Raw genomic sequence first — 23922 nt, 5'->3', positions numbered from 1 at the left:
CACGGAGCTGGAGGGACTCGGTCTCACATTTCTGCACTATTAATGAAAGACACTAAAAATTAGCTTCTGCTGTTTAAGTCTGGTGCTGGAGACCCATATCTTAGTAAAACAAGAGAATGCTTAAATTACATATAAGAGGAGAAAAAAAAAAGACCACTTGCATGTTCTAGCACAGAGATTTTCTTAATTTATAAAGATAGACCCTAGTTTAAATAAATTATGCTGGTGGGGGAACGGGAAAAAGAAATATTTGAACAGCAAAACCCCATTAATACTTTTTACTGAGAAGCAAAAAAAATAAATAAATGGAAGACCATATGAAACTCGGTAAGGTAGAGTGGAGGAAAGCAACCTGCAATAACATCATCTGCTTGGACTAACATTTAGGCGGAAAAAAGTGCCAGCAGCCGTCCTGGCCCCTGCTCGGGTGGGGACGCCTGACTCTGAAAGGGGGACCCAGACCGCTTTTCTTGTTTTCAGAGTAGGAAGCCTTTACAAACATTTCAGTGACGGGCATTCGTTCTCTCTCCCAGACTTAAAGAGGATGGGGAGGGAGGAGGATGAGACAGAGTCGAGATCTGGTAGTCGTGGGAATGTTAATGAAGTGAGCATGGGAGAAAACAAAACCCAACTCCGACCTATTCAAGGATGGGGTGTGCTGGGAACATGGGAACACTTACAGCCCTGCCTAAGCTGCCCCAGCCCCGCAGCCGCTCCCCGGGCACACCGGCACCCGCAGCTCCCGACAGCGGCCGGGCCGTCAGCGCGGCCGCGGCGTCAATCCCGCACCTCCCAGGGGCTCCTCGCCACAGCCACATCTGGGGGTCCCGGGAGGACACGGGCAGGCAGCCGGAGAGGGACCCGCTGAGCTGCACGGAGCACAGCCCCCGCTTTATGGTCGGGAAGTAGAGAGGAGATAGGGGTGCTGCGGAGGGAGGCAGACGGGCATCCAGCGAGAGGCATGTGCAGTTGGTTTCGTGCCAATTAGATTAACAGATCCCCAAAAAGGTGCACTAAAGTGAAAACAGTTTTATTGTTAGCTTGAAATCCTAACGCTAATTGTTTCAGAAGTGCTCACTCAGCCATCTCCAGTGATAACACACGGATCCTTCAAAGTCACCGGGAACAGGAGGGGGCTATTTAGAGAGGGGAGAATAAGAGAATAAGCAGACGCTGTAGCATGGCACACAGCAGAGAACTTCTCTGAGAGGTGCAGACCGGGGCGGCTCCGCGGGGCACCTCTGGAATCCCAGAGAGAGCATTGCCCGGACTCTGTATTGTTATTGTTGTAGAGGTTTTTTTTGTTTTTTTTTGTTTTTTTTTTTTTTTTTTTTTTTTTTTTTTTTAAGAAAGAGGGGAACAGAACACCGAGCGTCGTAATTTTCCAGACTAAGGCAGAGCTGCTGTAATCTGTTGCCTTCTTTCTTGTCCATTCGTTTATTTTTACCGCTGAGCCAATTCAGATCTAGCTATGATTTACGTAAACTAGCTTAGGTGTTGCCCAGATCAGGCACAGACTCAGTCAAGCACAAAGAGAAAAGAAGTTTTTGGGGTGTTTTCTCTGCGTTTTTTTTAAATTCTTTGGTTCATATTTTGAGTCATTAAACCGGCACCCATCTTCCATCAAGATCAGCAAAAGTGACAGCTAGACTCTTTATAATTGCCGTTAAAAATTCAAACTGCATTGAGCCAAGGGGGACATTTCACAGCAACCAGAGGATGCCTGGGAGTCAGGCGTGAATGCCAATGAGTCAAATGAAAGGGCAAAACCAAGTATGAGCCCCTGCTCTGCTCCACATCTCACATTGCATTACTGGGACTTCAAGAACTTCTAGGCTGACTTCGTTCATTTTCTTACATTTAAACTCCTCTATCCGAGGAACAGGGATTTTTTTTTCCACACCCTCCCCCCTTCCCTACCCCCCACGCCTGCCCCTGCTCGTACTTCACCTTAAAAGATTTCTCCTCGCACAACTTCAAAACCTGCATACATTTCTTTCAGAAATCACTTCGGGCTTGCAACATTCCAAAGCAGATAGGATTAGGGGGTGTTCGATTTTTGGTTCGTTTTTTTTAAACACCGAAGCGAAGACAAAGTATAGTTAGAGCTATTAAACTGATACGAGTGCCGCTGTTAAAAACACCAGGTCCTTGGGTTAATGCGCAGACAAGGAAAACCTGTGAAGATATCCCAGCCAACGCTTGCTCTGCGGAGTCTCCAGGGCTCAGCACAGACTTATCTCGTAGGCACTCAAGGAAAGTAACTTTTTCTTCCCCATCTCTCCCTGCAGAAATCCCTCGGCTCCGGCTGTGTCAAACACGCGAGAAAACGCCTCCCCACCGCAACTTCCAAAACCCTCGGCGTTACGAGCAGCGAGAAGTGACCTCCCCCTGAACACCTTACAGCGGGCAGAGGAGAGCGGACAGACACGGTCCCCCCGGGGCCGCAGCTCCGCGCCGCCCGCGCCCGGGGAAAGCGGCACGGCGGCGGAGCCCCCTCTTCTTACCTGCGCCCCCGCTGCCTCCCGCCAACCTGCCGGCCCAGGCGAGAGCGAAAAGCAAACAGCAGCGCCGCGAAAAGCAAACAGTGCCCATGATAATGATGCGATCCCCGGTGCCTGTCTGCGATAAGGGACGCGCTCGGGGCCGGCCGCGCGGAGCCGCCGGCGCTGACGCCCTGACAGCGCCCCGCTGATTCGCCGGGGCTCCCGCGGCGGGGGCGGTGCCGGGGCGGGCCGGGGGCAGAGCCGCCCCCGCGGCTGCCCCGCGCCCCGCCGCCCCGGGGAGGGGGTGCTCGGGCGGCGGGGGGCCGGTCCCTGCCCCGGGCGGTGCCTGCTGGCGGGGCGTGCGGCGCTGCCCGGCGTGGCAGAGCGGCCCGGCTCGCTGCCGCTGCCGCCCCGACAGGTAGGGCCGGCAGGGACCCGGCAGGGACCCCGCAGCATCGCCTCCCTCCGCGCTGCGCCCCCCCGCGGCTGGGGCCGGCGCTGCGGGCGGCGCCAGGGGATGGACGGACAGAGAGACGGACGGAGGGACGGAGGGACACCCCCCACGCCGCGGCTGTGAGGGCAGACAGGCCGGCGGACACTGCCCATCTCCTTGGCAACCGCGGCCAGGGATCCTTCCCCCTTCTCGGGTTCAGGCTAAAAGACAACTTTTTTTTTTTTTTTTTTTTGCTCCGCTCCCCTGCCTATCTCCGCTTCGGCTAACTCCGCTCCCGCTTGCCACGGCTTGCCACCAGCTGCTGGCTTCCTCCAGCGTTTTAAAGGCTTTGCTGCGGAAACCAGTGCGCCTTTCCAGCCCTAGGTTTGCTCCTCCAAGCCCTTCACTCAGGCCAAGCACGGCTTCGCAAGGGATCCCTGCGGTCCTGGCTCGGGCCGGGGAGATGCTCTCCCCGAAATCATGTCCGCTGCAGACGGACATGTGAGTGTCATTGTCACCACCACCTTGGAGGCGAAAATCCTTCACTTTTAAACCGAAACATGAGACATTTTTTCCCTCCGAGGCGAGCCCCATGACCCTAAACTCTTTCAGACTGTCTTGAAAGGACTGAAATAGCTGGAGAGGTCCCTTGTTGCGGCCGGGACACCCCTCTTGGCTTTACACCTTTCTTTCACAGGTACCCCACTGCTGAAATGCTTCGCTACTTTAGGTTGTCTCAACTCCTAATTCCCCTGAGAGGCTGGCTGCCTATCGTGCATGAGTTCCACTTGTCGTCTGGAAGATAAATACACCCTGTCATAGCCTTAGATGCCTCCTTTTGACAAGTTCCTCCCAAATTCACATATATATCAGTACAATATACTTGCCCAGAAAGTAGCACTATTAAGTACTTTCAAGCTTGAAGAAATCGGAAAGAAATGTAAGAAAAGTTGCTCAGCCCAGCTGCGTGTTTAGTAAAACTCCACACCACGGCCCTTATCCTCCAGTAAAACTAAACCACTACCGCACGGTGCCAAAGCTGTTTGCTTTCCGCGTGTTTACACCTCTACTTTGGGCATTCCCGTGCTTAATCCCTTAGGGGTGGGGTTCGGGCTATTGCTATTTTAAATCCGGACGCTTATTTTTTGTGTGTGTGTGTGACCCGGCTGAGGTGCAGCGGTGGATTCCATGCCCGAGTCTTCCATGGATACACCACGGCGGTCCGTGCCGCGCGGGTCCCCAGAGGGACCACACGGTGCCTTGGAGCGCCACCTCGTGACCGTCACGGCACAGCCACCCACGGGCCGCTCTTTTCCAAGATTTTTGGAAGAGGGAAAAGTCCCAGGTGAAAAGTAAGGCTAAATCTTCCCCCCGTCCCCTCCCTCCGCCCATTTGTTTCTTTTAAAATATTTCACAGTTGGCCTTTTCGTTTAATTTCATGGAATCATACTGAAATTTATCATGGCATAAATAATCCCAAAAGTTTATATTTCATGAAGGAGTCCACTAGAATTGTCTAAAATCAACTATCTCAACTTCTAAAAAAGACACAGTGAAATAAAGAAGTTTGCTAAAGCAACAAAATGCTTCCACTGCCTTGGTGACTTGCTCTCTGCCGTGAGTTATAAGTGTAATGTTAGCTGCAGCTGCTGAGTTACAAAAATCACCACACTTGTGCCTGACTCTACACATTTATAGTCCATAACACCTGTATGGCACTCAGGAAAGGAGGCTCCCTTGATGGAATCTCCCATTGTTTATATACGTCCTCATATTCTCCAAGGGTGGCATGCAACTGAAAGCTAAAGATCATTCAGGTCAGCTGTCCCTCTTCTAGTGAGCTTGTTGTGTTTTTCCTTAACCAAGATCCTGACAGATAGAATACATGAGGAAATACAAAAGTACTGTATTTATCAAAAGAGGGCCTGAACTGTAAATCAGGATTATCACATAAAATAAAGTACATAATCTGCAATGCCAGGCTGAATATTTCCAGATGGGTCTTTTCAGAGTCCTCCTTGCTAGGGGACACATCTTAGAAAAGGGATTCTTGTGGATCCCCACCTTTTCCACCTGTAATTATGTTCCTGTGCTTGGTTATATTAATCTAACATCATCTCTATGTCAATTCCAAAAAAAAAAAAGATTTTATGAAAAATTTAATATTAGAAGTAATGACTAAGCAGCTTTTTCCAATGTGGACAGTAAAAGCCAGATTCATGCCTGTAAACCTGCTCTGGGTAAGCAAGAGCTACCCGGACTGCAGGTGGAGCCAGCCCAGTCTGGGGGACACCTCCACTGTTTCAGCTCTCTACCAAAGTACTTCAGCTGTGCCTAAAAACCTTTGGGCAGCATGTTAATTGGCTTCTAATGTTCTTCCACACTAATGCCCTTAAAGCTTTGGGGACTATTCCAATAAAATAATAATAATGCTTAATAATAAAAGAGGCATGTTTTTAAAAAGGATCCATCTCTTTACAGAATAGAAAGTCCATACAAAGCTGCATATCAGGCAAGAGCTTAAGTAGAACTGTGGCTGCAGAACAGTACTCCCACCTTCAGAGCATCTTCTCCCATAGACATGCACCATTCCAAAAGTGCTTTGAAAATACAGAACAGCATCTGCAGAATTATTTGGTTTCCTGGTTTGCTATTTATGAACACCTGTATATTGGGGCCACTGCTACCTCAGGAGGCAGCACAAGCTATTGATAGTGCTGGGAATCACAGCAGTCACTCAACAGTCTGTGCAAACTTGAACCAACTGCTTTACCTCTCCATTTCTGTCTCCCTTCTGTCCCTCTCCTTTCTGTCCATTTGCAGGGAAAACCCACTGTAGTAGCAGGGCCTGTCTTTCACTGTATTAATGCAGCACCTCTCAAAATAGCATACTAAACTTGTTTTGTCTGTATCCCCAATTAGGGCTTTCATGAGGCCAGTGAGGCACATAAACCCTGACCCTTTTAACTTCAGTTCATCTCTTTTTCTGAACTTCAAAGAACTGGAGAGACCTGGCTCCTTTGGAGAGACCTGGCTCCTTTGGATAGGGGACAAGGAATGCATGTGCCAGAATTTGTGCTAGGAGCACCTACACTTTGAACCCTGAACCATGTATCTCCAAACTTTTCTTAAATACTTTCTATTAGGAAGAAAGGAACAATGCAAGCCCAACTCTTCAAAGCAATATAGACCATTCTGCATTTGTACACATATTTAGGGGAAGCTTTTGAAACTAACAAGCAATAGAGATGCATAGCAACGCATACTCAATGCTGTATTACTTCTTTCCAGGAAAATACAGCATGTAAGTTTCCTAGAAGTCAAGTAGCAGCATGCAGATGAAGTAATTCAATTATTTGTTCCTGTACATGGGAGTAAAAAACAACACAAGTCCACCATAATCCGTAATAAAGTTTTGCACAAGAAAATTCAGCGTATAAGAGGACAAGGATATTTTTTTCTTTTTTTTCCTAATTGGAGGGAACAAGGAATTACATAGCAGCTGCTGTAACAGTTAAGAGGGGACATTTATTCCTTAGATTTGGTGAGATCACAATCAGTTTTGTCTCACTCTTCCATCAGTGAGACAATGTGTGAAACCTTGTGGAAGTAGTAGTAAATTTGGATATTCTGGGGAAAAAAAAAAAGGTGTAAGTCAGTGCCAGACTTTGAAGACAGACATCAACTCATGCTTGAGGACAGCATGAGTTACTCTCTGTGCTGTTACCTTCCTCCAAAATTTGTCACCTGCTTCATCCAACTGTCCCTCCCTTTTCATTGCCAGGGTGCCAAAAGAGATGAAGACTCATGCAAAAGCATTTCCTTAAACCTGTAATTATTTTAACACAGTGACTCATGAGGCTCATAAAGCTCATAACACCTTACTGAGCATTACTATCTACAAATCCATAAGCTTCTTTTCTCCTAAGTGTCTCATGAACAGTTTTCCATTCAGAAAAATGCTTCAACAGCTACAAAGTGGCGGGAGAGAAGGGAGTTACTAGGAAGAGTAATGGAGATATTTGTTTTTTTCTCTCCTGCTTGAATTATAATCACTGAGAGGGAAAGATGAAAATATTAATGAAGAGATGGAAAATCCACCATCACCATGAAAAGTAGAGTAGATCCTTCTTTTGTGGTGCTCAGTCAATCTTAGTAAAAGCATATTTTGCCAAGATGAAGGTTACATCTCAAACAGGTGAACAAGGACTTGATGCATAAAGAGCTGGATAAAACTTCATAACCTTCATTATAAAGGAGACTGGTTACAGCAGTCTCTCTTGAAATTAATAAGGGACAGCTCTAAGAGCTGCAAGAGAGAACACACAAAACAAGGTTGTGCTTACTGGGATTATACCTTAGCAGGTGGGAGAAGATGACAAGAACCTGTGGAAACATAGACCTGAGAAGGATATTTTCTAGAAGTCCTGTTCGATAACTCTGTTGCCAAAATAGTTTTAGAACTGGCAGTGATGTGTCCTTGTGTTCACAAGGAGATGAGAGTGGCATTCTGAAATGGTTGGGTTTTAGGAAGTGGGGGCATAAGGGAGCCAGAAGGGAAATATCAAGGAAAAAAAAAATCCAATTTCTCTTTGTCCATCCACTAGCTTTAGGCTAGAGTAGGATGAAAATTTTAATTCAATGACTCCTCCACTGAAAACTTCAAAACAGTGACTTGTGCTAGTACAAGTTCTGGCTCCTAATCTGCTGCAGATTACTTGCCATTGTATTTTAGCAATGGCATTTCAGTTACTTTCGAAATGAATCTCACAGATTATTGTGATTGCTGCTGCTCTAACATGCAGTCCTCTTGAACACCCAGGTTTGCATACTCCAGAAATGTCAAGCAACTCAGAGGAAAGTCCTTTAGGTATTTTAGGCTTATCATAGTTTAAATCTTAAATTCTGGATAGTCATCAACTGCTCTGGACTGCACAGAACAGCAAACAGAGCTCTAGTAACTCAGCAGATGAGAGAAAGCTTTTGGGTTGTTTTAGAAGATATTTTCTGATCTCTTGTTTGAAAGTGAACTTTTTCTCAAAAATGGCTAGAGCTGGCTCTGATTTGTTCTTCAAAGCACTTTGGGCCCTCAGGCTGAGGTACATTCTGTTGTACCCATGATGAGTGGTCAGCTATCAGTTCCCTTTCCTGTTCTAATTAAGGTCCTGAACATGCAAGGAACACTGGAACATGTACATATTTATCAGCAGGACTACTCTTGCCTATAGACTTCTGCAAAGACTGTCTCAGCAGGCTTGGGATTGTATAGTGCAGGACAAAGACAAGAGGCTGTGCGCTCCACTCACACTCCCTTTATCCTTCAGCAGAGCTCAAAACCAGCTGTGGGGAGTGACATGGCACTAATCCACATGGGCAGTCCTCTCTGCTCTGTGGAACACACCATGGCAGCACTTCAGAAGCAAAAGCTGATTCAGCTTCACAGAGGACTTAATATTGTGAAATTTTAATTTTTTTCCAATTCAGAGCCCTGCCTACCTGCCCTCCCTCCCCTAAAAAGAAAAAAAAAAAAAGGGAAAAAAAAGAAGGCCAAAACCCAGCACAAACCAAAAGAACTCACAAAAGCCCCAGGACTTCCAGAACCTGCAAATTTCAACTGCAGCCTGGCAGAGTAGCTGCAGATGTGGGTGAGTTGGCAGGACATCTTGCCAAATCATGGTAAAATCTTGTAAGACTCCTGGAACAATTCTTTTGAACCTTTCCTGAACCGAAACCATTTCATTTTTAACATTAATAGCAGCAACAGTACACCAGGAAAATTCCAACAGAAGCTTTTTTCGTAAAATAATTTTTTTTTCCTGATTTCTTCACAATTCCACAATCAATTAAAGGTTATTTCTCAGGACACCTTCCTGCAGACAGGAAGGAAAAATATCTTTAATGCAGCCAGCTCCTGCAATTTTCCTACTTCCCTACCCACCCAGCCACTGAGAGCTAGAGTGAGATTTGTGTACTAATTTGAAATTCTGCATTCTTCAGGGAGGCCCACAGTACCAAAGCTGCTCTCAAGATTTTCCCTTTAATTTGCTGTAATGTGAAGAGAGTCCAATGCAGTTGAAACTTAGATAGTTTTGCATTGCAGCATCTGTTCAATTTACTGCAGGGACAGAAACTCTTCCATCAAAACCAGCTGGAGGACGAAGCACCAGGTCAGAGCATCAATCCCTTTACCAAACCACGTCCAAGCCAGCTATGTAGTGGGAGCTATGTAGTACAGATTTCCTAAAATCAATGTGCTTATTTTAGTTCAAGTGTAAACATGTACTCATCCCCTTGTTTAGCTGCAGTCTTTACTGCACACAATCCACAATTAGAGAGCCCATTGCCACATAAACTTAATCTTGAACAAGAAGCATGTTACGAAAGATGTGGTTGAGTTCAAGCCCTGACTTCATCCAGTAAGCCTGGCCTATTACCAGTAACAACTTTTATCCTAAACAAAATCTGTGTAGACCAAGTGAAGTTTTATTCCAAAGTAGGTACCTCTACTGAAATATAAATGCATGTAATTCTTTGTTCTGTAATTAAATTCATTTTAATTCAGTTGCTCTGTTCCTTCAACACAGCTGAACTGAGATGGGCTTTGATCAGGAAGCCTGCATCTCCCCTGCTGTGACTGTAGCCTTAACCTCTTCAGTTGTGAAAAAATACTCTAAAACACTCTAGCTGTCACCTAGAGAGACCAGTGAGTATTGGGGGATAGCAGAAGAATTTGAGGCCTGTAGTCCTGTAGCATGAGTGCTGTGGGGCTCACCTGGTGAGAAAAAGCTTTCAGAGCAGTGTGACACCATAATCAAAACTTCAGACAGAGAACAAGCAGGGTCCTGTCTCCTATGGTCCTGTAGTAACTCTTTTCCATCTCTAGGCATGCTCAGATTAGCTAAGGATTGAGACAATTAAGAAGTTTCAACTGTTTCCCAGTAAACAGAATAGTGCTTCTGAAACAAGAAGAATTCAAAACAGGGAGAAGACTATTTTTAAGGAAGAAGGATGAATCTCACCATAGTATCTTTAAAATACTTAGATGCAGCATTGTGAAGTTAATATTCGTGTAAAGACAACCAAGTCTAGAGATGCCAAGATTATTGTATAATTTATATTAAATTAAGAACACATAACAATTGTAATAATTTAAAATTATAATAAATATACATTATGAAGTAGAATTATATAAAATGTAGAATTATATTAATTTTATAATTTCGATTATATCAGCCATATTCCTTACATTTTTAGATATTCAAATGTTTAAAATGTTGATGATGAGCACTGTTATGAGCCTTACCACCAGTGAAAATGAACATGTTTTAGTTGGAAAGACTAGACAAAGGAAATGAAAAACGAAAGTTAGATCTAAGTATACAGTTGGGTGCTTAGGTCTTTAATGGGAATACTAGAAGTAAAATTCAGTTCCCACAGAACTGTGCAGCAATAGGAAAGACCACATCTTTTGTAGAATCCTGCAGCACATGTCAACACACCAGACAAACCTGACAGAACCAGGCTATCATGATCTTTGTGGTTTATGAGAAACTTCCAGCAGAGAAGATACTGCAGAAAATATCCAAGCTCAAATCTTTGCCTCAGACTTTTCCACCACATCAATCAATCAATGCCTCCCCTTCTATAAAACAAAATAAAATAACACAAAAAAAGTCTATACACCCATGTGTGTTGATTTTTGCAGTTCTAACCTGAGTTTAACAAAACAAAAGGTCAGCAAATCTTCATTCCTTCTAGCATATTTTTCCCAGGTCCCAGGACTCTCTTTCAGTCCCATGGTGGCTGCAGGGGTAATTGCATGTGCTGTGAGGGAGCCTGTGGCTCACAGGCCATGTTGACACAGACAGCAGCCCCTTTTCCCAGCACTGCTGTGAAGGAGCTGGTGGAGATCCCTCTGCAGCACAGAAGGGGAACAACCCCACCCCCCGACCCCTCATACTACCAGCATGCTGCATCTCAATGGTAGAGTGTACATCTCACACGTTTTCCCAGTAATCATGTTTAAAAGGATCAGGAATTAAGGCATTCTGGTTGCTTACTTCATCCTTAAAAGCACACCCTGCTTGGTTACACACTTGCAGAGGCTTTGAAAATACATCATTCTATCCAAATATACAGCGACGATTCCAGAACCACTTGGAAGCCCCAATTATAATTTTCTGCTAAATGAGTTCTCCTCCCTAAGGACTCTCCAGAGGAGTCTATGCTTTAGTGCACTAAGCTACCTATGAGATAGCTGAAGCTCAGACTAACTCAATTCCTAACAGGCAGCTGCAGTTTCAGCTAGTGTGAAATAGCAAACAGAGAGGAGATTATCAAATAGAATTAAATGCAGCATCCTCAGGAGGCCTGGATATAGAAAGGGTAAAATTCCACTCACCTTAATCCTGCATATTATTTTGTTCTATTGAAAGGCCATGGCTGAATGAATAAAGACAGGAGGATTTAGTCTCATATGTTCATTGCTTCTCTTTTCAAATTACATGAAATACACAGTGCAGACCCATCATTAGTGTTGCTGTTTTTTAGTATTATTATGTCATTAGAGATGGATTGGATTAACACAAGTATAGTAAATTGCAGTGAAAGTAGCTTACAGAAGATTACAGCACAGTAAAGCTTCATAAAAGTGTGCTCAGTGAGCTGATGAAATCAGAAAAATGTATACTATCACAAAGTGGAAATACAGCAGGCACAAGCTACTGACTGCTTTAAAGCTCCCAGGTAAATTCTCATTGTTCTTCAACTTAAATTACACATCTAAAATAATTTGGAATTAATTTCAATTAAATACAATAGAACTAGAGAAGCAAAATCAATACTTGTGATGAAAGAAACTTTGGACCAAAAAGGCCAGATGTATGTACATATATCTACATGTGCCAAGGCTGCATATAGAACATGTAAGATCTTGACATTCAGAACCTGCATGAAACACAGCATCCCTCTTTTTTTTTTTTACCTAGATATAGACAATTTAAACTACATGTTTTTATAGAGCTGACACTGAACATGACAGTACCTACCTTCTACAGCTCTCCCTGTCTGTTTTGTCTTCAGCTGGTGCTTAATCAGGGCATGAAATGCTTAAACAGGGTCTTAAGTTTCATCTGCTTTCTACCTCTGTAAGTCCAACCCCACAACTCAGAATAATGTAGAGCTGTCTGCTGGCTTTATTTGGCCTACAGTTGCACACTCAGGTTGGCGTCAAGGGGGGTGCGAACTCTGCCAGACCTAAACAGCAAGATGAACAGTTCTGCAGAGTGCAGAACAGCAGTGCCAGCCCTGTGGGAGTCTTGCACTGCATGTCCCAGTTCCACCTGAACATGGCTGAGGTGTAGTAGAGCCCACGTCTCTCTCTGCAGGGGAGGGATACCATGAGCAGGTGGGCAACAACAGCAAGTGCTGCCATCTGTGCCACTGAGAGTCATCTGAGCCTCACTTGGTGCTTCCACAGCTTGCCAGCTACAGCTGATCAGCCTGCACACTTTGTTTTGGGCAGAAGATAAAATAGGAGCTTTTTCTTTGGATACCAAAATTACATAAAAGTCACTCCATGCTAGGAACTGAGAGGGTGCAGCTCCAGAATCACTCCTGTATCAAGCTATAGGAACTCCAGCAAGTCTCCAGTTTGCACTTTCAAAAATTATTTATGATGAGGCCAGTATTGTACAAGTCTCTTCTGTTTAAAGAGATTGATGAATATTCATGATTAGGTCTCATAACACAGAAAAGGGGAGTATTATTCTCCCGTAGTAAAGATAAGGGAAAGATCATACAGAGAGGTTAAATGACTTTCTCAGGTTCACACGGGAAGCTTGGAAAACCCAGAAACAGAGTCAGAGCCAGGATTTTGGAAGGAATTTCAGGTGTCTCCCTTATAAATGTAAGAGTGGCTTGACACAGGAACTGCAAGCTCCGTGCCTGCTTGAAATCAGGCCACTCAAGAGGGTCCACAATTAGGCAACCACTGCTACTAATGACCTTGGCAAAACTTAGTCCCTGTTCTTGACTGTTGCTCCACAGTCTTCAGTACTGCAAAGTGCAGTGTGCTGTCCTACCAAAATACAGTGGGAGCTTATTGAAGGCTGTAACTTATCCCTAGCCACCCAAAAATTAAAGCTCCATGTTCACTGAACACTGTTTTCTTTTCTAATCAGTTCAACAGAGCTTAAATGCATTACTTTTACACTAGAAGTTTGGGATAAGTCCTGGGTATTGCAAAACAGTTATGCTCCAAGAAATCCTTCCACTCAAAAACAGATGATTACAACAGTTTTTATAAATATAAATTGTTTTACAGCCAAAGACAGACATCTAGTTTTCACTGAAATTAAGCCAGCAAATCTTTTCTGCCAGTACTATAACAATAATCATGCTGATAGTGCTGTTTCAGTTTACCAAAAGCCAGAATCCAATATGCTACAAATTAAATCAAGCACCAAAAAGATAAGCAACGTGAAAGGAAATGAATATTAATAAAAAAACTTTAAATGTTTACATTTGTTTGCTGAGTTCAGATACAAACCCAACATACACAAGCAATCTTACATTGAACTATAGCTTTATTTTCCCCCTGTTGCTGTCCCTCCCACTCTTTTTTTTTTTTTTTTTTTTTTTTTTTTTTTTTTTTTTAAATTCAGGAGCAAATTATGCAGACAAAGATATTATGAGAGAGCATATTTCAGTTGTAAGGTTTTAGGACAGGGAAGGAAAATAGGGCTCAAACCAATTAAAAGCTTTAGAGAAGAAAGGCAAATCATTAAAAATGCCAGAGGGCAGACATTGCACAGAAAGAGAAGAGACTTTGACAAATTTGAAATAACTCTGTTCTCCACAGTCCATAATGGCAGATGAAAACAAGCTGCCCTCATACCCACAAATATTCAGGGGAGAATAAGGCATTTGATACCTCATGGATAAAACAGATCTGTGTTTCCACACGCTGAATAAACAAGCCACAGGACTGAGTTAATGTTTGGTGGGTACTTTGGAGAAGAAAAGCAACATATAAAATGTGAGGTGTTATTTTTAAGACACACAAGCAGCCAGCCTCCCAACTCAGCTGCTGAATTATTAGTCTTATTGATCTGCTACTGCATTATTTTTTACACCACAAAACCCATCCGCTCTCAATAGAACACAGGCACTGAAAAGACAATAGTCATAAAAAGATTTGCAATCTGGAACTTCAAAGAAATCATATTCCAATTTTGGCAGCTTACTAGGAATAAGAACCCAAACTGCCATTGCTGAATGTATCCTTTGACTGTAACTATAATTTAAAAGCATTGTCCGATGTAATTTCTTCCTTTTTTTCACACAGTGATTCCAGGCCAATTATTTATCCCCCCTCCCCCATAAGAATAGTGTTTTGAAGTCAGCCAATGAAACATGTTTTATTTAAGGACTATATTCCTAAAGCAATGGAATGGATTCTTTGGAGACCTAAAGGTTGCAGAGCACTTCATTAGTTCCACATAATGAAAGAATGGTGCAATTGAAGGAGGTCTCTAAGGGAGAATGGTGTGAAAATTAGAGACTCGTCTGCTCACTTGCAAAAAGAAAAAAAAAAGAAAAGAAAAAAAAAAAAAGAAAGGAAAAAATTGAGAAAAAGGAAAAAAGGGGGAAAGAAGAGGGGGAAAAATGAGAAAAATGAGAAAAGGAAAAAAATTTGTGGATTTTCTAAATAAAGCACACTGTCTCCATTCAGCCCATGGAGAAAGGGTGCCTACTCAATCCTCTTACCGTTGACAATATAATAAAACCAGAGGAACTTTTTTGAAGTAGATCTGCACATTCCACATTTGGATTGAGGGGCAATGGACTGTTTAAATTGCTATTTACATTTCCAGCTGTTTTACCAGTGATTTGCCCAACTTAATAGCTCTTTAAGCTTTTAAACAAGAAAATAGCTATTCTCACGACTCAAAGAAGAAACCATGGTTATTTCAGTCTGCCTCTATTGTAAAAGGCTTAGACCCCTCTCTCTTTATAGATGCCCTTCCCTTTATAGTACTTCCCTTTTCCATCTCCTCCTTCTTTCTAAACCTTCTTCCATCTTTTTAGCTCACTTTTTACATTATATATTTTTAGCACCATAATGTATCTTTGCTGATACTGCTGATTCAAGGAAAGTGTTTGCAAGTAGTCACCAAGGTTCCCAAGAGAGACCTAAGTTAGCCAGAAAATTAGATTTGCATGTATAATCTCCTGCTAGTTACTGGGGAGTTAGTCCATGTTAAACAAATGCTCTACAGCTATTGAAAAATATATATTTATTTATCCACTTTCCTCTGGGGATATATTAAAAAAAACCTAGATGTTTGTACAGACATAATGTAAACTGTCTTTTCTGCTTATTTTTCTGGCAAAGTGGAAGAAGAGGGCAAAGGGGCAGTCCACAGATAAGAATGAGACCAAGATGAAAGGTTAAAATGGGAAGAAAGTTATTTCATAGTGGCTCTGTGAAAAACTGCAATTACTTTGTTGTAATTGGAACCTATTAGCTTGTTTAAGTTGGTGCTAATAAACTGTAAAATCATGAAGAAGATATTCAAAAACAAAACCTACCTCCTCCTTTTCCCCTGATCAAAGCTTCAATGTTTTCCTTTTATTAACTCTAAATGTCCCCCGTGTTTACAGATGATTGCAACCCTAGTCAGACAGTGGAGCAAACAACCAAATCTAAACCTTGCAGGAAGTGGTAGCAGCAACTCTGGTTGAAATTTTTAAAATTAGTATGGTTCAGTAAAGAAAATTTTAGCAGTGGTCAGAAAAAAATATAAGTTCTTTTTAGATTGTATCCTAACTCAAATATTTTTAGAGAAATGAATTGCAATTGGCATAACACTGGACATCTGTGATTTTCTTTTAAAGGTAACACTTCATATTTAACAGTCATACAATCTAAAGTACACATATTCTAAACTAAAATGCCCATTTTTTTTGGTAAGGTTTGCAAAAGTTAGTTTATTATCCCCAGAGCAGGCATACTGGCTGCTGCTGAGCAAACGTTTGTCCTGGTGTCACACACTGGCATGTCACTGACAACATGGCAGTGTCACTAGGCAAGACAGGACCAAGAATCAATGTGTATTTGAATTACTGTGGTTATAAGAAAATTGGCTTCTAACGGGACCATCTGTTCCCTTCAGAAAGGAAGGGAGAAAACCTGCACACCTGAGTCACTGAAAGGTGACAGAGTTCTAGAGGAAGCAGGTTTAAGGATAAATCAGGTGCTATCTTTGCCTACAAAGGAGAAAAAAAATTAAACAGCATAAACCCCAAGGTCCAGTAGAAGCCACAAAAAAACTGGAAAAACATACAAAAATTCTAAGCACAACTAGACTTTATGAATTTTTTTAGTGAAAAGAAATTCCATTGTCTTTTAATACACTGCAGGAGGGTTGAAAACAAGTAGTATTTAGCAGAATTTTTTTTCTGGAAAACTCTTTCCTTAGATTTTGAAAATTCTGAGGGAGCTCTGCTATTAGCAGTAAAATGAATGCAAATATACATGGGTAAGGAGCAATGGAACAGAGAGGGGGAAAGATTTTGTAAACATCTAATGTGACAAATCAAGCTCTGTTTTAGTACTGTTGAAAAATCAGCACTCTGTCTAAATATATAAGAACATATGAAAATACTGAAAAAAATGGTTTGAAAGGAAGTGCCTCAGAGCAGACATATATCTTATGACACTCAGCTCTAAGAAACTTGATGCTTTCCCACCCTGCACAAGACAGATTTTTGGTTATGCATAAAATATCTCCTGTTTCTACTATATTTCTGTTATTGTTGTGCAGCAGTAAAAAAGGAAGACTGCAAATCAGATCTTGTGCCAAGGAGCTGCCTCAGGAATTTAGGTATACTAGATATATTCCCCTAGCCTTGATTTCAACAGCTAAAAAAAGCATTAAAATCCATCTTTGTTGAAGTTCCTTACAAAAGAAGAGGAAAAAAGCTACTGTGTAGAACGTGGAAAGAATTAGCTTACAGGCCAGTCTATTAACAGCCAACAAACCTGTGCAGTAGAGTAGCCACAGGAAGTCACACTGAGTAAAAAATCGTTTGAAAGTAAAATTTTCCAGCAGTGGGCAAGATTAAGAGAGACGAACTCCTGTGAGCAGCTTCACTAAAACCAACAGTTTACAGTACTGAAAGAATCAGGATCCATTCTTGAGCTGCAGGAGCCCTGTATTAGAGAATTCATCTGTATGAAAACACTTCTTTGTCTCAAAGATGGAAGTTTAACTGCCAAAAGAGTCATAGTAAGAGGTCAATGACTCAACCTGAGCACTCTGCACTATATGAAGAGTTTTACATTTTATCCAGCATTCAGCTGCCACAGCCACCAGATCTCAGTAGTGTCTCCTGACAAATCTCATTAGGCTTCTTCCTGCTCTATTAAAATCACTGGAGGTAAGGAAAGAAGGATCAAATCTATGCTGTGTTGCCTGATAGGTTTTATATTTATGTATTTACTAATATAGGACAGATTTAAACCAGCAATTACTATTTGTCTAAGAGAAATCAGATCAGTTTCTGCAAACCTGAAAAGCACTGATAAACTCCTTGGTTGCATTGTTCTGTTAACACTGATGACAGTTTTAGCTCTGCTAGCCCTTAATATTCAGTTTCAGACTTCAGTAGGATTCATAAGGTGTCAGGGAAATTCTCTCTCAGACGACAAAAAGTTCTGTAAAATGAAAACTGACTCTGGTCTACAAGCTATGGCACAGAGCATGGCTGCAAGACAAACCTTTACCCTTACTCACACCTCTGTCCCTTCCAGTAACATTTATTGGCCACACACAAACACATTGTCTGATCTCAACCTACCAAAACGAAGCCTACGGAAAAGCATAAGCAGGGAAAGAAAAGACAATTAGTGAAAGAGTAAATGGGATCTGAGAGAACAGAATGTCTCATGCAGCTATTGCTACAAACTCAGTGTGATGGCTCAGAGCTGCGAGCACTAGAAAGGCACAAACCATTACTCTAACTGTAATGGGTAAAACATGGGTTCTTGCCAGCTGGAGATACTGCAACCAAACATAGCAGGGGCCATCTTAGTCTGTGTCTCCTTGTTACAGAAACATCTGAGGCAACAGAGAAGAGCAGTCACACACAATATCCAGCATTATGCAAAAACAGCTCCTCAGCAGCTCTGGGATGTGCTCAATCAATAGCTGGAAAACACTGTTGGGTTGAACACTGAGTGTAGCAGGTGCACCTAATAAACAGCTATTAAAATGCCTGTTCCCCCAGTCAATTCCTTACAGATACTCCTTGGGCTACAGAGTTTTCAAAAGCTCTGTCACTTAAGGCTTCTGTTCTCTGGCTCTGTTGCCACCACCACAGCAGTCACACGAGCGCATGTACCTGTGGCGGGTAATCACTGTGCTTCCTGCAGCACAGCCTTCATCTCTGCTTGCCTGAATGCAGCTTCCTGGCTGGGTCTGGTGCCCTTCTGTGCTCCTCTACCTCTGCCTTTGCCTTGTTTCAGATTGAACAGGTATGGTTTGTGCTGTTTGCTCAGTCAGCTCACACCTGCCTTGCCAGCTGCACTTCCTTTTAAATGTGAGTAACGAGCTGGGAGCCAAAAATTGACTGAAAACTCTTTCTAGTCCTGCTTCCTTGCTGGTGTCTGGCTCCTGTGTTAAAGAGCAGGATATACCACCTGAAAAATCTTTTAGTCCCTTAGGTCAGAAGTGCAATAAAATTAATTTGACATTAGTCCTCTCCACAGTACTGAGAAAAGTCCTATACTGAGAGTCCAAAATATCAGCATATGTAGAAATTGTCTGCCCAAATTCTTTTTAGAAGGCTCAGAGGTGGAAAACATTAGCTGAATAAAGATGCCAAGCAAAGTGAAAGTTTCAAACCCTTATTGTGGATCACAGTGCATAGTATAATTCTGCAGGTTTTTTTTTTTGATTTTCTGTTTTAGAGAATGAACTTCAGTCACTGAAGATATGCAGTGATTCTTCATGAACAGCTTAACTTGCCCTCAAATGCTCTATGGCTTAATACAGCTCATGCCTGCATGTGAAAGTCAGTCACAATTTGCTTCCCAGACTGTCAGTTCTGGCTATTCATAAATAAGCAAAAATGATCAAAAAATACAGAAAGACACAAAAATCCTCAAGATCTGAGCCCTGGAATGCTGCATTAGGTGAATATAAATATAGTTAGTACTCTCATCCTTTGCAGGGACAAATCCTACTGCATTTGCTGCATTCAAAGAACCTCAGAAGGCAAATTTACATAACCAAATTATTCCACTCTGTTGAGGAGAAGCAGCACAAGCTGTGAGGTGTAGGTGCAGCCCTGTGAGGCTGAGAACCAAAAGGGATGTCAGAGTTAGCACAGCACATCAGTGGAGATGCTGGCTGCATCTGGATACAAGAGTGCTGTGCTTCTGTGGAGAAATTGGCAAAAAAGGTTGTTCTTTGCCAGAATCTCTCTTAGCAGAATCACCAAACCTGTTTCCAAGGCAGAACAGCTTCTCTGGGGCTTGGTATTATAATTCTTGGCAGACAGTCCTTCATGCTGCTTGAGCAGAGGCTAGTATGTGTATGTGATATACAGGGCACCAAAACTAAATTTCTCATCACTGCTTTGCCTTCTGGTTGGAAGCTAGCGCTACTGCTCAGCAAAGGGCAACATTAAACTGTAGTTCCCTTATTTAAAACAGTAACAAATGTCTCCTGCACAGAAAACTAATAGGCCCTGTCCCCAGATGGTGTAAATTAGCATGGCCCCACTAATGTCTGATTTATAACAACTGAAGATCCAATATACCCCATGATTAAATGTGCACTTTACTATCCTGGAAATGTCTTGAGGGCCATGTAATTGTGTGGTAATGAACTAAACTTTTAATTAAGTTCTCATTTTGAATTAGAATCAATAAGTCAATAAATAGCCTTCACTTGATTTAGATGATAAATATGCACAGCTGAGACTGCACTCTATGTCCTCCCTAGTTTTCAGGGTCTCTTTTCTCCTCCATATGTCAGAATCTAATGAAGGAGCTCTGAAGTATGGTCCTAATATATTATTGTCACACATGGTGATAATACTGGTAGAGTTAGGAGACTGCCAGGTTTCTATTATAAATCCTGTTCCCAAGGTTTTATAGCATGTGTGTTTCAAATTGCAGTCAGCAATGTTGTTTTTACAAGGAGCTGTCAGGCCCGGTGTGAATTTTTGTCAAAATAAAATTAAAAATGGATTTGATAGATTCAATCTGTCAATTTTTCAGGATTTCTGTAGCTATTTTTGCTAACCTCTGGCATAATATGCCTTGGATTTGAAAAACACAGTTTCATAGCAAGCTTTTCAACACGACTAATTGCTGATTTTTGTTGGAAGGAGAGAAAGGGCAAATAGATTTGTATGGTGGCAATGACTCTTCTATTTTAAGACTAGACACAAGACCTTTTTTACCATCTAGTCTGACCCTTTGAATAGCTAGGTGACAGAATTTCATCCAGTAATTAACACATCTGTCCCAGTAACTTGCAGGTTAAAAATTACAGCAGTTCTTCAGAAAGTTTTTACTTCTCCCTGTAGGGAATGTTGCAGACAAACTATAATCCAGCATTTGGAATGGCAGAGCTGAAGTTATCACTTCAGACTTGTACTTTTCACTCTGATTCTGACTCACTGTGTGGTCTTAGGAAAGTAACTTAATTTTTCTGATTTCTCCATTTTTCCATCTTCTGCAATGAAGAAAATAATATTTAAAAGCCTTAGAGAGGAGGTGGTGAATGTAATAAATTATTTGAGGAATGCTTTGAACTCTTCAGATGAAAGATGCTATTCTGTGAAAGTGAAGAAAGACACTACCATGTATTCAAATTTCAAAACTGATTACTTTTCAGAATGTGTTTTTTCTTTCCATTTGTGTCAAGCTAACAGCTGCTGCTGAACAAATTGGGTAGTGAAGAACTGAATCTCACAGTCCATTTTAGAAAGAAATAGTGTACAAGTTGGTATGGATATTTTCACTCCACTTGTAATAATTTTCTCTGCTAGAAAGGTTAGTTTTCATTATGACCACATTTTGTCTTAATTTCCACTGGATGGAGCATCTTTCAGTGGGACTCTCAGGGCTACAATAACTGTCCCTTTCTTAAAATAACTGGTAGATATTATATCTTCTTTAAAATATCTGGTAGAAAATTGGGTTCTGGAGAACAATTAAAATTTTTGGGGCAATTTGCACTTTGGACTCTCACTGTGGCTGGACACTCAAAAATAGAGGGTTTCATCTTCAAGAGCCTAATAATAATGCTTGGCACTGGCATAAAGAGTAATTCACACCATTACACCTTAAAAAAAATCCAGTTTGATTTAACTGGAATATCCAGGATCGTTTTCAGAGTGACTGTTATAAGTAAGTTCCACTAATAATCCTTACTATTTAGGGTCTGTATTTGCCCTGATAAACACATCTGCTTCAAAAAGTGTCCCTTGGCACTTAGGCTAGTCATGCAGGGTGATCTGCACACACACATATTGGGTATTGTGCTGATCTAAATTGGCTCCTCAATGTCCTCAAGAGATTATTTATTATTTTATCACAGCTTTCTAATTCAAAATTTCCAAAAAAAACCAAGGGAGAAGTAGGGCAGTAGAGAGGGTAAGGTCCACAGTCCATAGTACTGCAAGGTGTTCAGTCAAGTAAAATTACTTCACTGAAGGACCATCACAATGAAAACCCCAGGGAATGTGCTAGGGACATCAGCTCCTGACCCATCACTGTTCACCAGGACATCTCCTGTGTAAGAGACACAACTGTAGCATGAGGGCTCCAGGAACAGGATCTCAGTGGAGAACATGGAAGAGAGATGAGGATTGCACGGGAGCAGTCATTGCTGCAGGTCAATGGCACCTAAAATAATGATAAATTTCAGATACATGGAAGTGGTGGGTCTGGATTAATGGAACTATGTGGCTGGTCTTAACTTGTTTCCCAAGGTCTGTACAGCCAAGTCCTTTAGAAATACAATTTCTGTGTTAAGAACCAATGTTCTTTGCCTCTGTGTTTTTTCCACTCCAATTGAATTAGGAGTTCAACACCAGATGAGGGTTCTCAAAGCCTTGTTAGACTCAATTTCTCAAAAGAGAAATTTCTATGATGTTTTGGGAAGTTTCAGGTTCTGAATCCTGGCCACAGAGAAGAATGAATGTTTGTATGAAACTCATCAGGACCGTTTTTGGTAGGCTTGGTTAGCTTCAACTACACAAAAATAACAGATAATATGTTTTTTCTCACACACAGTTTCAATGTTTTTTAGCAGTTTAACTGGGGACCAAAAAAGAGTGGGGACCAAAGAAAAGTTGGGAAACAACTTCTAAAGAGTCCACATTAGCAAGTAAAAGTTCTGAAGCTGGGAATAGTTTAGATTCAGGACAGGATAAAAAAAAGATTAAACAACTTACGTGCTGTGATTTCAGTAACCACTTAGATACATACCAAATTAATTCCTCATTTACAGTGGGGTTGCAGCAAGTTATGAATTTAGCATGCTGACCCTGTTCAGTGAGAGATGAAAAGATGCACAGATAAGCACCACAAAACCACTTACAATGTCATTTCACAGAATGCTTTCCTTTCCTTCAGACATCAATGGTGAACAAAAGTAGTTGCAGCAGAGCTGGTCAGCAAAGGCTACCAGTAGAGAAATACTGAGGAAGAAGAACCACAAGCCACTCAAAGTGGACAACGCTGTTTTGTCATGACTGTGTTTGAGTATTTACACTCCAGATTAGTTCTGAGTGTTTAAAACTTACCAGAAGTGTGTTCCTCTGTGAGATGAAGCTCACCTTTGTCACAGATAAAGAGTATAAATTGTCATGTAATACTTATTCATGCTGGCTCACTATTGGGCCAACATTATTTCCCCTTAGTCTCTAGAGCTGATGAGTTTATGAACAGGGTGGTACAGACTATGCTGTTGAGATAGAATGCTGAGAACAGAAACCATAGCAAAACAAACTGCTGGCAGCTACGTATAACTGCTGGGATTTCTTTTCTTTTCTTCATGTATTCAGGCTTGTGGGTAGGTGTCCCAAAAAGCTTTGGACTAATGCTAGCTCCTCTTCAATGAGGAATACGTTATTTTTCTCATTCACCAATGTGCTACAGCAGATGGCCAGAAGTGGGAATCTTTAGACAGATGTACAGGACTGGACACAAAGAAATACAGGAACATCACTGGACAGCTAACGATACACCATAGCACAGACCAAATGAACTTGATTCTTGACAGTATTTATTCCACTGCCACAGTGCTACTAATCACAACAGAATTCAGAGTATATTGTCAACGATGTGTGGCATAGATCTCTGAATATGAATAGTCAGCTTTCCACCAGTGTAAACCACCCATGTAGACCAGCCCACCATGAACAACGCGGGTGTTTACAGGGGTTAGCCTATCATGCAGATTAAGCCTGAGTTGAAGCAGCCAAGTGTTTTGATCCTCTGGCAGTGTGCAGAGCAGATGGAATAATAATACTCTGAAATATCATACCATGCAATTTATAATAATCAGGAGAGTGATGAGAAAAACCCAGGACGATATTATGGAAAATGGGCCATTTTAATAATCTGGCTTTGACAGACTCAGAGAAATGGACAAGAGATTCCAGACATATTTGAAGACTTTGAAGGCACCAAGGAAATAATCCATTTAATTCAATAAAAGCCCAGTCTGGAATTGCCTCATTTGCAGCTTGCTTGACATTTGCTGAAATTTTTGGTGCCAGTAAAATAAAATTGCTCTCTCAGTATAATTAACTCACTAACCCATAATTGAATTAGACATTAAGTGTGTGTCTAAACTTTTTGTCTCAAAACCAAGAACATGAAATATTTTTACCTAAATGGGACATGAGAATTGACTAGTGACATTTGAATGTAGGGACTGGTCTGGACTCTGCCATGGGCTCCTACTGTACTTT

At 41.8% G+C, this 23922-nt stretch overlaps 1 protein-coding gene across 7 annotated transcripts in view; it reads right to left on the bottom strand.

Moving 5' to 3' along the window:
- SCUBE1 (signal peptide, CUB domain and EGF like domain containing 1) overlaps window positions 1-23922 on the bottom strand; it is a 222588-nt gene that overhangs the window by 185874 nt on the left and 12792 nt on the right. For 3 of the 7 annotated variants that reach the window (XM_068190671.1, XM_068190667.1, XM_068190670.1), the window contains exon 1: window positions 2508-2716. The exons of 1 other annotated variant lie outside the window; for it this stretch is intronic. In XM_068190671.1, the coding sequence (XP_068046772.1) occupies window positions 2508-2595 (88 nt within the window). In that variant the 5' untranslated portion in view covers window positions 2596-2716. Of the gene's footprint in view, window positions 1-1950; window positions 2361-2507; window positions 3106-23922 lie in introns of those variants that run through there. 3 more of the 7 variants (XM_068190666.1, XM_068190665.1, XM_068190669.1) reach the window with 3 other exon arrangements.

This window comes from Anomalospiza imberbis, chromosome 5, assembly GCF_031753505.1.
Source record: "Anomalospiza imberbis isolate Cuckoo-Finch-1a 21T00152 chromosome 5, ASM3175350v1, whole genome shotgun sequence".
NCBI classification, from domain to species: Eukaryota; Metazoa; Chordata; class Aves; order Passeriformes; family Viduidae; genus Anomalospiza; species Anomalospiza imberbis.
Note: the sequence above shows the minus strand (reverse complement) of the source record. Positions and strands in the feature narration are given on the sequence as shown.